We start from the raw sequence: 15,467 nt of genomic DNA, 5'->3' as shown, positions 1-15,467 counted from the left end.
CGAAAACTATATATAAGAGACACATGTTTTCAAAGCATTTTTCACTTTTTTTGTGGAAAATCCAGTGGTAGGTATATAAAAATACTCTCATAATAGAAAAAAGCCTGGGATTACTATGTCAAACATTCTTCGATATTCTGTTTTAAGCGCGGCGGCACCGACATAGCTGAAGAGCTGCTGTGCACGGTGAGTAAGCGATGCCAGCCCAGCTGTGCTCGACCAGAAGTGCTGTAGGCTGGCATTCCAGATGTGCCTTGTAGAGTGCACGCGCCGCACAACAGCACTTTGTTTCTTAGGAGTGTAAAACGTATACATGTGCCAGCGACATGGATCCTTTGTATATTTGAAACATAGCTAAACATTTTCCTCGGGTTTTGGCAGTAAAATATAGCGTCTTTGTGCTGTTGTTCATGTGCTAATTATTTGTGTACATACTGTTGCAAGACGTTTCAAGGGTGGAGTGTATTTTTTTTTCCAAGACGATTATCGAAGCATTTATTCGTAACGTCGGTCTATTTTCAGGGAGATTCTCATTCAAAGAAACTTGTGTGCAATGCAGATGATGAAGCCGATTGTTAAAAGAGCTGGATTGAATAAAATGCAACCCAATAAACGTGTAACTGAAATAGAAATTAAAGAGCGACGAATCTCCGGTGCACGTTTGCAATAGAGGATCGTGATGCCACACTCCAAGGTATTCACCGTTTAACATCTTCACGTGTTTTATTGGATATTTTAAGACACCTGCCAACACTAGCCACTAGAATGGTTTATCTACGTTGAATGGTCTAATAGCATGTCGAAATTCCTCTTGAAGGCAAATCTTAGCCTCAAGCCTTCTACTTACAGTACATCGACGCATAAACTCTGTGAGCGGTAGATGTTCCATGTAGTCATCTGAACAGGAATAACCTCGAGTCGATTTTTGCGTTATTTTAGTGGCATTTGTTGACTTTGCATTTTGCAATGGATGTTGAAAACAAGCCGAAAATCCATTATTAATTAATTACTGTTTCCTTCGGGTGCTGAATCGCCGTCAGTTTGGTGTGTTAGGGTCTCGGTTTAGAAGAACGAAACACCGTGAAGCATACAGACAACAAAGACAACAGATTCATAAACATGTATATTACAAATAATGCTTTTAAACGTCATAGTAGTACAGTAGTAAAAAAAAGACGAGTGGACGAGTGTTTTGTAAGACAGCCCCTGTGCACTCCCTTATGTGAGGAAATGTGGGTTGTGTGTAAACTATATGGATTGCAGCTTTTGGTATCCACGGGGTTTAGAATTACAAATTAACTAATTTTAATCAAAACATGTGAAATGTTATCCTTGCTTGATATAAAGGCTGACTGTGCTGGTTCTGCTGGGTTTGTTTTGTTTACTTTGGCCGCAGGCGCACTCGGCGGTTTGGGAGATAGTTGTTCTTCTATAACAGATGTTTGTCTGAACTGCCGAGAAGAAACAAAAACAACATTGTGTGAAAGGGAAAAATTACACAATCTTTTACTAATGCGATAATAGTAATTAAAAAGACATGGAATTAAGCCTGGAAAGCGGTCTTACTTTTTATGAATACCTTAGTGATTCCAAAGTCTCAAACCTCATCTCAACGGTTTAGCAGGCAGCACGAAAACTTGTGTGGAGTACCGTAACTATACACGAGGTAATCTTTTATGAATGCGTTAAAGCAACAATGCCATGAACTCAGATAAAATATTTATTTTACATACCTGCAGTGCAGTCGATAAAAGTAAGCAATTACAATTTGACCACTTTTCTTTTTTATATTTATAATTTCTCATCTACAGTACTGTACATTGTATAGTGTACGTGTTCGATTTGATGTATCCAGTATTACCGAACATTAAGACTATCTTAGTGAGGTACAGTAGGACTTTGTTGTATATGCAGACTTTGGAACATATATTCTTGTAAATTTATGGATTATAATTAGTACTACCGTGTAGGTCTCGATATATTGGGTATGCTGAGGGAAGCATTAGTACTGTATGTACTGTACCACCTTCATCCTTTAGGTTAAGGGATGTTCCCGAGTGGTTTTGCAATGCGCATATGTATTTCTTTGGATGTTGTTCGACAACATCAGTGTGGGTCACTGCATTGTACAATGTGTAGCCATTGGGCTGTGAACAGTATTTACGGTATTTTAATAGGTTGGGTATGGGTTCTTTATTTCCCAGTCTCTATACCAATGTCACCTTTTTCATGTGTAATTAGAGCGGGGTTGTCTTTCTCCAGCAGGCAACGTTTGGAAAAGTGTTTTTTTTTTTTTAAAAAAAAAGACAGATCAGGACACCTGCTTTAGAGGAAAAACAAAAGATTCAAGAGGTATCACTCTTGTCAGATTTGTGCAGCAGTTGCAAGTCATAATTAACACTTTATTCATAGTGAATAAGCATCTCGCTGAAAAGCTACCAGGGGAAAACTCCAGCAGTTGACAAGAGGGAAGGGCTTAAATGCATTAACTTCTGGCTCCTAGGCATTATTCATAGACATGTCACCAGCTATAAGTGCATCTTGAAACACTTGAGGGACAAAATTCCCTCCACATTTGCAGGGCTCTTTATTGATTAAAGATTCATTGGACATGGTTATTTCGAATCAATAGAAACATTTTTAACTGACGTATCCAGCTGTCTGCTTGTAGTTCAGTCCAGTTACTGTATGTGCATTCTCTGGACATTCCAAGGCTTGGCTACTCCACTTCAATAATGGGAAGAGTAGCCTGACCAGTCTTTTGTTTTGTAATAAGATAGCGTGTTAAAGGAAAGCAACGGCGCAATGTCATCACTCTTACTTAAAACCTTACTGAAATAAAAGAGCAAATGTGTTCACTGACTGGCAGCTAACAGGAGAATAACTGAGAGAGACTTTTGGAAAATTTGCCATTGTAGCTTATCCTGAGCATGTCTTGGTTTCGGAAAAAGCGGTGATATGACAAAGACTGATTTCCACAGAGGCAATAGAGAGCCTGATTCAGTGCATTCTGTTAGGATACTGTCCTGTGTGCATCATCTGAGTCTGGATTCAGTGTTCTCCCTAAAGAGACACAGCCTGCGTGCCGCAGCTCCACAGACACAAACAGTCCAGGGGCAGGGAAGATCAGGGATGAAATGAATCTGTGCCATTATCAAATAGCTCTGCATTGTTTCAGGCTCCGCACATAGCTACAAAGTCCCAGACAGCAGCAAAATATATATATATAAAAAAAGGATTGAAACAGTTATGATTTTTTTTCTTTTCCTTATTTGAAAAAAAAAAGAACACAATGTGCCCTTGTGAGGGATCATACCTAGAAAAGCTAAACAGTCTGACTATGTTTCCTTCATCTGAACTGCTTTCATCTGGACCAGTGTAAAATAAGCCATGGTAAGTAATCAGGGTAAAGCAGAGAGAAAGGAATGTATACAGCAATAGGCAGCCTAAGCTGTAAAAACTGAAACCTGAGCACCAGTAGGGGATCAGATATCAAGGCTGTAAGGTAGGGGAAATGAAAGAGATGCAGGGGAGGGTGAGGGGGAATGGAAAAGTCAGCTTGGAAAGTGTTGGGAGTAGGAGGAGGGCCCCCTCAGGGAAACTTGGCTAAGGATTAGGGAATTTTATCATGGTGTACAGTGACCTACTCAGATTTCTGCCCACATTGGATCAGATTGCTTTTTCTCTGCTTGCCGAAAGAAAGTGATTGCCGGAGTGATTTCTTCTTTTTTTTTCCACTAAGGGTAATAAAAAGGCCATCCTTATTCTGAAATCTTCATAAGTATTACGTTTTCCGTCTCAAACATGGCGTTTGCGTTTCTCCTTACTTGTCTTGAATGGACCATAAAATTGCATTACCAAGTGGGCTTTCCTGTTTTGACTTAGCTGTGCGATAAAAAAAGAAACAAAACACATACTTATTCAATATTGAGAGCACAAGAGACGATCTGTTGGTATGTGTGGTTTGCGATGTTACATTGGCGCAGTTGTTGTGGACCTATTAGTCTGCATAGTTAAGAGCTGATACTGCTTTCTGTTTGTATTGCCCAGATCATCATTTGTCCTTTTCTCACCAAGTCCTGTTTTATGTACGTGACAGTGGACCAAATTTAAATTGGACACAGTGCTGTGCTGTTGCTCAGATGAGAGGAGGAAAGTACCAGAGTTGAAGAGTTGTGTTTTGAGAATGCAGTGCTAAAAAATAATTTGGGGTGCACAATTTACTGTATTAATTTCTGAATACTGAGAGTTTGTTTTACTTCACCTCCCCATTGCTTTTTACATTTTGTGCTCTTCAGTGCTGCAGAGAAAAACGCACATCAGTTGCTCTTGCAATATATATTGCCTGGTGTGCAAGCTGTACATGTGTGTGTTCTTTGGGTTTACAGTAAAGATCCCTTTGGGACTCCCTGTTTATCCACATGCACATACCTTAGGTGCTGAATCACTGCATTGTCTTGGAAACATCGAATCAGTCCGTGGTAGCACATAGCTGTCAGCCAGACAATTTTTTGACACACTTATTTAATCTATTTCTGTTCTGAAACCCAGGATTTTCTGAATCTTATAGTTTTACTTTTTTTTCGGTGAGTTCCGGTATGAATACTTTGTTCCTGTAATTCCTGACAACAGCTTTATTTGTCAAACTGAATCCTTTCTGTTTTAAAGCTTTGATACTGTATGTCACCTGCTTGTGGTGCTCCGCTGTCATCTAACCCAGCCCTATTTGGCATTTGACAAAATAATTTTGCAGAATATAATTGAGTAAGTGGATGGTGTGGTGGCATCACAGTAGTACTACACTCTGAAAGCTCCTGGATCCTGGGTTCAAATCCAGTCATGGGCTCCCTGTGTTTGTATGGCTTTCGCTGAGCAATCTAGTTGCTTCCCACCTCTCAAAGACATGATTCGATTGGCTATTCAAATTTGTTTCTTTCTCTGAGGCCCTGTCATGGACTGGCATCTCATTCAGGGCATGAGTGGTATTTGTTCTCTCAGTGCCAGCTAGGCTGGGCACTTAGAGTGCTTGTGATTCAGGACAAGCAGATTTCTGATGATGGATCGATAGTCCATAAGATAACAGATTCACAGTGAGCTTTTTTTTTAATGACTGTGTTGAAATAAATTTATGCTTCATAAAGACAAAGGTTCCTAATTGTCCTAAATTCTCCAAAAGCGCTGTTGCTAGTCTGTCTTTTGCAAGATTTTGTAAGCAGGCATTGCAGGTATATTAGTATTTGATTATTGTAAGATGACTGTGAAATTGTCTGTGATTACGTAGTGATACAGAAATAAAAAAATCTGTGATCCAACCAGTTGCATACATTTCCGTTTAAATACAAAACATATCCCGCTCATTAAACAAAGGTTTTTCAAAAGAAAATAAATGGACACAGCTGGGGGCTGCATGGTAGCGCACTGGTTAGCATTGCTACCTGACAACGCTGGGGCCCTGTGTTCAGTTCCAGAGAACATCGCTGTCTGTGTGGAGTTTGCATGTTCTTCCCTCGCGCTGTGTTCACGCGATCTTCCCCCAGGCGCTCAGGATTCCTCCCTCAGTCCAAAGAGCTACCGGTTGGCAAATTGACTTTGGGGAAGAATCAGCCTTGGTGTGAGTGCGTATGTGTTTGTGCATGATTGTGCCCGGTGATGGACCAGCGTCCTGTCCAAGGTGTATCTCGCCAGGCGCCTTTGCTCTGACTCCCCCACAACCCTGACCTGGGAGAAGCAGTTAGAAAATGTATGGATGGACAGGCAGCTTGTATCTGTGATTTTCATTACAATGACCGTACACGATTCTCTAAACGTAAAACAGAGTTCGCCAAATGGAAAGAAGGAAAAGTCTTTTTGATAAATAGAATTGCTGAATGAAGAGGAATGGTTAAGATCAAATCATAAGTAATACAATTTATTGGCTCATGACATGAAGTAAAAAATCCTGTTTACTTTAATCCACTTCATATGTACAGTATTAATGGCTGGGCCACGTAACATGGTTTAAAGGCACTACCTGTAAATTAAAAGAGACACCAGAGCCGAGCCTTTCTACACAGTTGTGTGCTCTGACGGATTTGCGAGTTTTCCTCTGGTATGGCAAAGGGAGCCGCAGCCTGAAGAGGGAGACAGATTGGGAGTTGCTCTTTGGTGTTTCCCTAATGCACAAGGGTGGTTTCACTTTGCTAAAGCTCTGCTAAGCTCTGCCCCTGCTGTCTCTGTGGCTGACAGCAGGGACATTTCACTGCTGTTCGGTGCCAGTAGAGTTCCCCTTCACCTTGTCATACCGCAGGGCTAACATCTTCCTGACTATTGCCAAAATCCCAAAGTGAGCTTTCGGTAGTGCATTTTCTAAGTCAGTCTCTGTGATATGAGTGACGTATCCTTCAACGGTGTCCTTTTGGTACAAGCAGCTCTGTATCATCGGCCTCTTTGCATAGATCTCTTCCAGTTGCGATATCTGCGGATGGACATTAATATAGATTGTGTTCCAGCTATTGTCCAAGGTTTTCTCACTCCATTCTATCTGTTCTTTGTGCACGATGTAAACTGTAAAGGGGGTTGTGACCCTGTTAGTTGTGCAGCATGATGAATACACCTTGTCTCGACACTAGCCAAACCATCATCTTTGTCACAGGAAGCAAGCTGCTGACCTACGGCTGAGGTGAGCGCCTATGATCGGTGAAGATCGGGCTTCACTGGACATGCCTGTCACGCCTGACACACTGATAAACATGCACACTCGAAACTGGAGGTTCTGTAGTTTCACAAGAGGACGGTTCACTGGCATGCGTTTTCTTTTAAAAGTTGTTTTACGCATTTGAAGAAATAGAAACAAAAATGTTGTTGTATGATTATGTGAGAATTTGAGTTATGAAAACAAAGCGGGAACAAGCGGTGGCCTTTTAACACTGAGCCTGCACACTTTTGATTTTGCTCTTCTGAAACGAGAGGTACTCGTGTATGCGTTGGCTGCGAGCCTGTTCGTATCTTTCAATGAATTCAAGTGTACAGACGATTGTGCTGATTATAAATTGTAATACAGATTAAAGAATTATGGCTTTATGTTTTTTTCACATTTTTTGTGGTTCGCCAAAATGAATATCCTTAGAACACTTTAGTGTTTACAGGATTAGGAAGTGCTAAAGTGAATGTTCCAGTTTATGTCATCCTAAATAGAAAAACTATTTGGAGTACTGAATTGAAACTTTGGGTTCCAAGGGAAGAGTACCACCTACTGGTCTACCAATCCAACTTACAGCATCAACCTGATTTTAGACCTTTTTTTAGAAGGTTTCGATGTTCTAGGTTTAGACCTTAGAAGTCTGCGTTTTCAGTAATACCTTGACACAGTTTTGTTTGGCTTCCGATGTCCAATGATGAAAATTGTACTAATGTGCCCTGTAGTATATGTATATCTTACCACTGATTCCTTGACACTTCGCACTACAAGACAGATCTGTATTACCCTGTCAGACAGCATCACATACTGAAGGCTGAATATCTGCAGAAATATTGGAGTCTAGGAATCATAGCATGTGAGGGCTATAGGTTTTAGTACTATAGAACCAGATCAAAATTGAGAATGGCCAGTTCAGTATTTTAGATGTTTTAATTTTCTGAATATTTGGAGGCCTGAAAAAAAACAATGGGTTGAGAAATGTGCAACATTCCAATAATTTCAACTGGACCACTGCATTGACTGACAGCTGCACCTCTTTAAACAGGTTCCTGTAAGGTGTGTAAGGAACACAAGCAACACAGGCAAGCCTCGAAACCTTTGAAATCCAAAGATGATCCACACAGAGACTGAGAGTGGGGAAAAAGCTTGTGCTTCTGTACTCTAATTATTCTTTGGCTTATAACTTGGCATCTGTGAAGAGATAACATCTGCTTTATAAATAAATCAAATACATTATTGAAACAGTTGGCTGACACAGCCTTCCATTTCCTGAAGAACTGAAAAATAAATGTGATATCATTCCCATCTCAGACTCTTGGTCAGTACCAGTCAGTACCATGTTTTAGGTTTGGTGGTGGTGATTGGTGGGCTGCAGTTAACATTTGTGTATTTCACTTCACTGTCAGGCGTGCCGTTAATAATGGCCTGGATTTGTAATGTTTGTTTATAGTGAAATTCCGCTTGTTTTTTAACAATTCCTAAAGTCTACCATGTGAAAATCTTTCCTTTAGGTAGCTGTGAAATTTTGCTGAAATCCAGTCCTTTAAACATGATGCATTTCTCAACCTGGAATGATGCAACTGAAATGTAGACAGAACATACGGTAAATATGCAATTGTGTTTGATCCAGTAAAAAAAAACTTTTTTTCTATAATGACATGTCACAGATTTTTGTGGCTTCTGCTTTTCACCAAACAAACATCCTTTGATATGATAAGGGGGAAAGAAGGCTGAATGCTGTATCAATTAGCATTTCCTGATTATTATACATTGTCTTCTCTGTCCATCACATCATTTATCTCTTAGTGAAATCTCCTGTTTTTAACTTAATTCTGTGACTGGCCTCATGAATTAATAATTAAATATAAATTAAATAAATAATTTTTACTCTCTTTCCCACAATTCAGTTTATATAAAAGAGTTCCTGGGACTGGGATATGTTTGTTCTTTGTTTTCTTTTAATAAAGATGTTGCACTCAGTACTCGTAGTGACATCAAGTGGCTGAGCTGTAGAATTGCTTTGAACACCGCCAGAGACTTGTTTATATAGTGACTTTCACTTCCAACAGACAGGATGTCCTGACACTGCTGTCAGAGAAATGCATTAGACCAGCTCTTGTGGAACAGGAAGTGTTTGGCAGGCAAACAGAGCCACATTCTGTAAGACTTTTAGCTGTGTCTCCAAAATATCTTGCCCCCCCTTGCCTTTACCAGTTAGGTTTTTGAGTTTGTATCTACCAATTTGCATTATTATTATTTTTATTATTATTATTATAATTATTATTATTATTATTGTTATTGTTGTTATATTTTTCAGTGTCTCCTTCATGCCATTATTAAATTCATACTGTGACATGTCGCTAGTTATGTTATGGCCATAATTTACACAGAAATCTAAATATAATATCATCATGTAATACATTTGCATTGATATTTATACATGTTAATTACAAATGATTGAATACTTAGCATTAATTGTTGCCTTAGTTGTATTTACTGGTAGAAGAAACATTACAGTTTTGTGTTTTTAAGCATGTTGCTTATTTTGATGAAATAAGCAACATAACGAAAAATTCATGTTTGTATGTCTTCAAGAAGTGTCAAAAACAAGTACTGCAGCAAAGGTTTGGCATTTCTATCTGTATTTCAAATGTTGTCATTCACAGAACTCATGTCGCCTTAGAAGACAGATGCACATTTATTTGAAATTATTACCCCAACAGTTTTTAATCATTTATTGCTCACAACTCTGTTTTTCTAGCCCATTCAATCACAAACTTTTCCTTTTGATTGCCATAATGGAAATGACCTTTTTTTGGACTAATAACGTGCACTTCAGTGGGCAGTCGTTGCAGATTCAAATGAAGAGAGAAACAGGAGAGTAAATTCCATTGTAATTACCGTCAGCTGAGTTTCTGATTGTAATGAATCAAATCAGCCATGTCTCACCCTGATCGCACAGTGACAATAGAGGAGAACACTCTCCTTTCTCAGGCACTCCATATGGTGATGAAATGTATATGGAGTGTGATGAAGGTTATTGTGTACTTTTTATTGGCAAATGCCCTGGAGCTCTTTGTCAGGAACGAAGCGAGTGTTACATTACAGGAAACTATTTAAGAGCCATTTGAGGTCACTCCTGAGACTTCTTAAGCTTTCTTTACCACAGGTCCCTTACAAGTTTTGATCACCTTCGCCAACTTGTCTGACCCGTCAGTCCCTGTCAGAAAAGATGAGCGGGAAGCTGAGACATTAAATCAGAGCCCAAATGTGAGCTGGCTTGTTTGCTCTGACCTTTGACTGTTCCCTCGTTTACTGTTGGTCCTTCTGTCAAGGAATTAATTCATCTTGAAAGTGTTGTGGCATCCAGTGTTTTGTCATGTTATGCTGAATTAAAAGAGTAATGTTACGAGAACAAAAGCGTTCTGATTTATATCCAGGTATTTTGAGAATCTCCTTTCTTATTTATCTAGCTATGCTGTAACAACTAACACCAAGCTCTACATGAATAGCAGTTGATGTCTTTGGGCTGCTGCAGACTTACTAATCTAGGCACTGAAAAGGGGATCTCCCGGCACCAGTTCAGCAGATTTCTGAAACTATGGTGGAACAATGTGTTTGATTCAGTTAATCTATTGACTTTGATTCGATTCAGTTTGTGGATTCGGATTGACAACACATTTATTCCCAGCAACCCTTGACAAGAGCTGGTACTCAAATAAGGTCTGTTGATGGTCCTTTAATTATCCAGGGACTTCTGCTGTTGGCATATAGTGACGGCATGTGTGTTCAATGCTGTAATAGCAGCTGCATCAGTGGCCTTAAAATTCAACAGAATGTAGCCCTTGTTTCCAAACGTAAGTTTCCTAATCCTTACTTTAAAATGAATTGTTAGATAATGAAAAGATCAGTACAAGATGCAGAATATTCCATTTTTATATTAGCCGTCCTGTTATTAAAGTTGAAGACAGCATTAAGGAACAGGCTAAGAATATGCCAACTTCTTGGTCGGGTGACATACTGTAGCATGAAAAAAGATGGAACTTTGTGGAGCTATAAGAGATCCCTCACAGCTGTTAAATAATGAACCTGTCTCGTGGAAATCTGTATTTATTTATCCATATAATCAATACAAGAGCCTAAACCACACCATTATATCTCAGCCTTGACCATCTGACCATCTTAAAAATAAGAGGAAAGTCAGACAAAATCTTGTATATTGGCAGAATTTTCCCAATATTACCCCTCTGAAAGTAAAGTTTACACGAGTATGTAGTAAGTGCATGGTTTTTGAAATTGACTTTTGTTGATTATAAAAGGTACAGTGATTTTTATTTCACAGGAGCCAGGACATTTTCATTTGGTCCCAGAGATAATTTATTTTAAATTATTAAGATTTGTTGGAACTTTTGTACATTTCTCGGACACAATACAAAGTTGTAGATAAAAAGGAAATGTATTATCCTTTCTTTTAGTTATTGGTAGTATTTAGTGAATCATTTAGTATTTCAGAGGAGTGACATTTAGGTCATATTGTAGTTTCTGAACATGGCCTTTAGACATACAGTATGGGCACTGATCATTCTTTTTTGTGTAAAACACAAGGCATTGACTACAAAATTACCTGACACGTTATTTTTTTAGCAGATTGGTTCTTGTTATTTCCAGTTTTAAGGGCATAGCATATAATAGCATATGTTTTCCAATGTTGTTCAATGAGAAATGTTTGAATTTTATTTACTGTACACGGGAGTCTCAAGACCCATAAGATGTGTTAACAATTAATGTCATCCCCCTGGTTTTCTCTTACTTTTAATTGTTTACATGTCACATACAATAGTTCTCCTATTTCTTCAATTGATGGCCAAATAGTGCACATCGCACAGTCAGTGTGCTGCTGAATTACCTAGTGATTAATTACTTCTCATGCAAGACTGTCCTCCATCAATAATTAAGTAACCCATTGTTAACTAATTTACTGGACCCCGAACCTCTAGGTGTCTTGTCTCTTCCTTGATTTGTTTTTTCCCAGGTGTAAAATCTTATCCTTTTCACCCTGGACTGTGTCCAGCTATTATGAATTAATTTCACCTGAATATTTGGATCAACATTCTCTTTGCAAAAAAGCTAGAAAAAAAGAAGATATTTATGTGGCTGAGAAAGACAAAGTGTACATAAAAAACATATAACTAGCCAACCACGATATCGTTCCTTCTGTATGATAAAATGCACCCAGGTATGGATACGGAGAAGTCCTTTCATGTTATCCTTGACTTAACTTGTTTTTCCCAGATGATGCCATATCTTTCAGTAAAATATCAATTGCTGTTCAGCTTGTGACAAATATTAAAAAGAAAGGCGTTCATCTGAAAACACATTGAATTATTATGAAGAAAGACAACTGGGAGATCCAGCTTATTTAAGAAGGAAACAAGTATAAAACCCAACAAAAGAACAGAAAATCATGGTTCTTCATTGTTAACAGGAAATATTCTAAAGAATCTAGTTATTTTGAAAATGCTGGAATCATTTCGAAGCAACGTAAACATCTGTGCTTTCTCTTCCTTCCTCTGTGCCAAGGTATAGAAGGGTCTTTTAATTGCTGGTGTCGTCCAGAGATTTAAAAGCATTAAATTTGCTCTACGTGACTTGGAAGATGAATGTTTGCCTTGGGGAGGAGGAGCAGGGCTGGCGATTCATGCTTCAGGGCAAAGAGAGTTCGATTCAAGGCATTAATCTCTCTCTTTGCAAATGGTTATTAATTGGGGTAATAAATTGGCGGCTCCTGTCTTGCAGAGTTTCGCAGAGAACACCATGAATGAACTCCTTGGCTGGTATGGCTATGACAAAGTGGAACTGAAAGATGGGGAAGATATTGAGATAAAGAACTACCCTGATGGTGAGAGCAGGCAGCACATCTCTGTCTTAAAAGGTAAGAGCGAGCATTAACATGCTGTAGTGCTTTGGGCACTTTAGGGTTGGGCAGGAGCACAGCTGGGCCAAGAGGCAGGGCTGTTCTCCTGTAGCGTGTGACTGAAGCGGTCTCCATCAGCTGAGAGATCTGACCACATCTTCACAGAAGAGACATTGGACGCTAAGGGCTGGACACTAGTGGTCTCTCTCCTTAAATTTATATTTACAGTCCCACTGCTGTAAATATGCAGTAGAATAATAGTATAATATACAGTAGAAGTTTAGAATTTAAAATCTTGTTCCCTGTTGGAGTTTGTAAATGCAAAAAAATGAAAATCAGTCTGAATAAAACCTTGGCCAGCCAGTTCTAGATATAGACAGACAATGTATTCGTATAATTCCAATGTACAAAGGTAAATTCATGTATGAACCCTTTGGTATGCAATAAAGTACACAAGAAAAGCAAAATGCTTAGGAACAAGGTCTCAAAATGAACTATTATTAGTAATAAAATAGTGTTTTTAATAATTATACATGTGTCAACAGCTTGGTCCACTAAAGTACATAATAAAAAATAAAAATAAAATTTTAGAGAGTAAAATTGGATTAAAAATAGACAAAAAGAGTCCCACACTATTTCAAAGCACACTTCTAATATTGTTAGGTTACAACCTGGAACACTGTAAAAAGCAAAACCTGTTTTTATCTCTTTGCTTCTAGTTATAAATTATCTGTGTACGTGAACATGTCCAAGTACTGTATAAGGTCATGAACATTTCTTAGATAGATTTCTTATATAGATGAACATTTCTTTTATAGCTCATCATGTACACTTTTTACACCCTTTCCATTTGAATTCTGAAAAAATATGAACACACATGCGTAACGAGAGGTGTCCATTCTTGAGCTGGCATGTCCATTTCAATGACAAGGGGTTCTCCCGGTTAAATCATTCTTCCAGATCGACATGGCTTAATGAAGAGAAACATGCCCTGGAAGAGGTATTAGTAAGCACATTGTAAACTGAAGTCTCTAGGACACTTTGGGTCTATCAACCCACCACCGTGTGTGACTGAAGCTCCAGTAGAGCTACCAGCAAACAGGAAGTACTATGATGACCCTGACCCAGTGGTGGTTTGTCCAGTTTGCTGTGAACTGCAGTTTGCAGTTTGCGGCTGCTCATGCAGTTTGGCATCATGGAAGACCAAGAAACACAATTAAGAGTCATCGGGCATCCTTACAATGGTAACATCATGACTCGCCTTGACAGGGCAGCACAACTACATACTGTATCAGCACTGATAAACAGCACTGGGTAGCACTGGGCCAGCAAGAGAAACCACAAAATATTTGGTGAGGTCTGTGAAAGAGACAATTTTTGTCTAATTTAGTAGGAGGCACCAAGAAGTGGAGGGCAGTTAATGTCATCTTTAGGGTATTGGTTGTGGTTTTTCCAGCTGTTGTAATGGCAACACAAACGTCAACATAAATCTCTTAATCTTGTCTTACAATAATATCCATCCCACTATCCTTTCCATGCACTGGCCTGCCATACTACTGAAGACCATCCCAATCAAGCAAGCTTGGTAGAAAAGTGATCAAATGAATTCGCACCCAGAACTAATACAATCAGCCTAACTGCATTCTGTTTAGTGTTTATCTTGAATCTGGGTTTGTGTTTCCATAGTTTTCAGTGTAGAAATGTAAAAGCATTACCTGCTTTTTTAAAAAACTCTGAAGTTGACCTAAATAAGAAGGCATTCATGTCTTACTGTTCATTGAGAAGGTGTCTTATAATTCAAATAAAGTTAGGGCTAAACATTGCAAAATGGTAAGTAATGATACACCTTCTATTTGATTAAATGTATAGAATGTCAGAATCTCCCTTAGAAAATGAAATCCTTTAGAATTTCTTGATAGCTGATTTAGAAAAGAGATTCAGAAAGGAACTGATTCAAAAAATAGATATGTAGCCACAAAACTTTCAAACATCTTTTTGATGTAACTTCTGACTGCTAAAAGACAGATGAACTTATTGCCAGAAGTTTCAGATTGAGGAACTGTGATGTATATTCACTTTGGAGTGCTCTAGAATAATAAAGTGAAATTCACTCCATCATTGTGAGGTCAGTATAAATCTCATCCATGTACATCATTATTATTACTAACACAAAATGTCTTGCATAAAATAACTGATTATTTTAACAAGAACTGTTTGAAGTTATTTTAAAATTAGGGTGTTTTGTCAACTGCTTAAAAAACTGCTTACTGTTTTGTGGCTGCTTTTCTGTATTTTTAAGAATCAGTTCCAATTCAGAATGCATAAAAAGAAACAACCAAAAAATAAATATTATCTGAAATGTTATATAAAAATCTGTTTTTTAAGATGTTTGAGTTTGTACCTTCTGCTAAGAGCTGAGTATGCAGTGTTTTATATATATATCAACTTTAATTTGCTATATTTAAGCTTGTTCTTGTACCTCATTTCATTCTGCATTATTTGTCCAGTTTCCATGGATATGATCTGCCACAAAATGAGGTTCAATTTGATACTAACATTCTCTAACATAGAAAGTTGCCAATACCAAAAATGACGTGGTATTCTGATGATATTTAAATGCATGGCAGATGGACTGTATTTAGCATGTAATTACATTCTGCTTAAAACAAAACACATGAAGAAATTATAATGCTCTTTGTCTGTTGGGATCCCTGCAAATAGCTAGATTAGGTGGAAAACAATGAAACCTAATTAAGTAATTCATTTTCTCCACGTCCATGTGAATAGTTAGAAAAGCAGAGTTTTAAATAGAAACAATAATCGACAAAATTGTTTAAGTTCTTGCATCATTGCTGCATTTGGAGATTCAAAGGTAAC

At 38.2% G+C, this 15,467-nt stretch overlaps 1 protein-coding gene across 7 annotated transcripts in view; it reads left to right on the top strand.

Moving 5' to 3' along the window:
• The window catches only part of sobpa (sine oculis binding protein homolog (Drosophila) a), a 99,406-nt gene that overhangs the window by 842 nt on the left and 83,097 nt on the right, over positions 1 to 15,467 (top strand). For 5 of the 7 annotated variants that reach the window (XM_069178632.1, XM_069178634.1, XM_015350511.2 and 2 more), the window contains exon 2: positions 12,473 to 12,608. In XM_069178632.1, the coding sequence (XP_069034733.1) occupies positions 12,473 to 12,608 (136 nt within the window). Of the gene's footprint in view, positions 1 to 510; positions 695 to 8,186; positions 8,280 to 12,472; positions 12,609 to 15,467 lie in introns of those variants that run through there. The other 2 variants (XM_069178631.1, XM_069178633.1) reach the window with 2 other exon arrangements.

Source organism: Lepisosteus oculatus, chromosome 2, assembly GCF_040954835.1.
Source record: "Lepisosteus oculatus isolate fLepOcu1 chromosome 2, fLepOcu1.hap2, whole genome shotgun sequence".
In the NCBI taxonomy this organism is placed as follows: Eukaryota; Metazoa; Chordata; class Actinopteri; order Semionotiformes; family Lepisosteidae; genus Lepisosteus; species Lepisosteus oculatus.
Note: the sequence above shows the minus strand (reverse complement) of the source record. Positions and strands in the feature narration are given on the sequence as shown.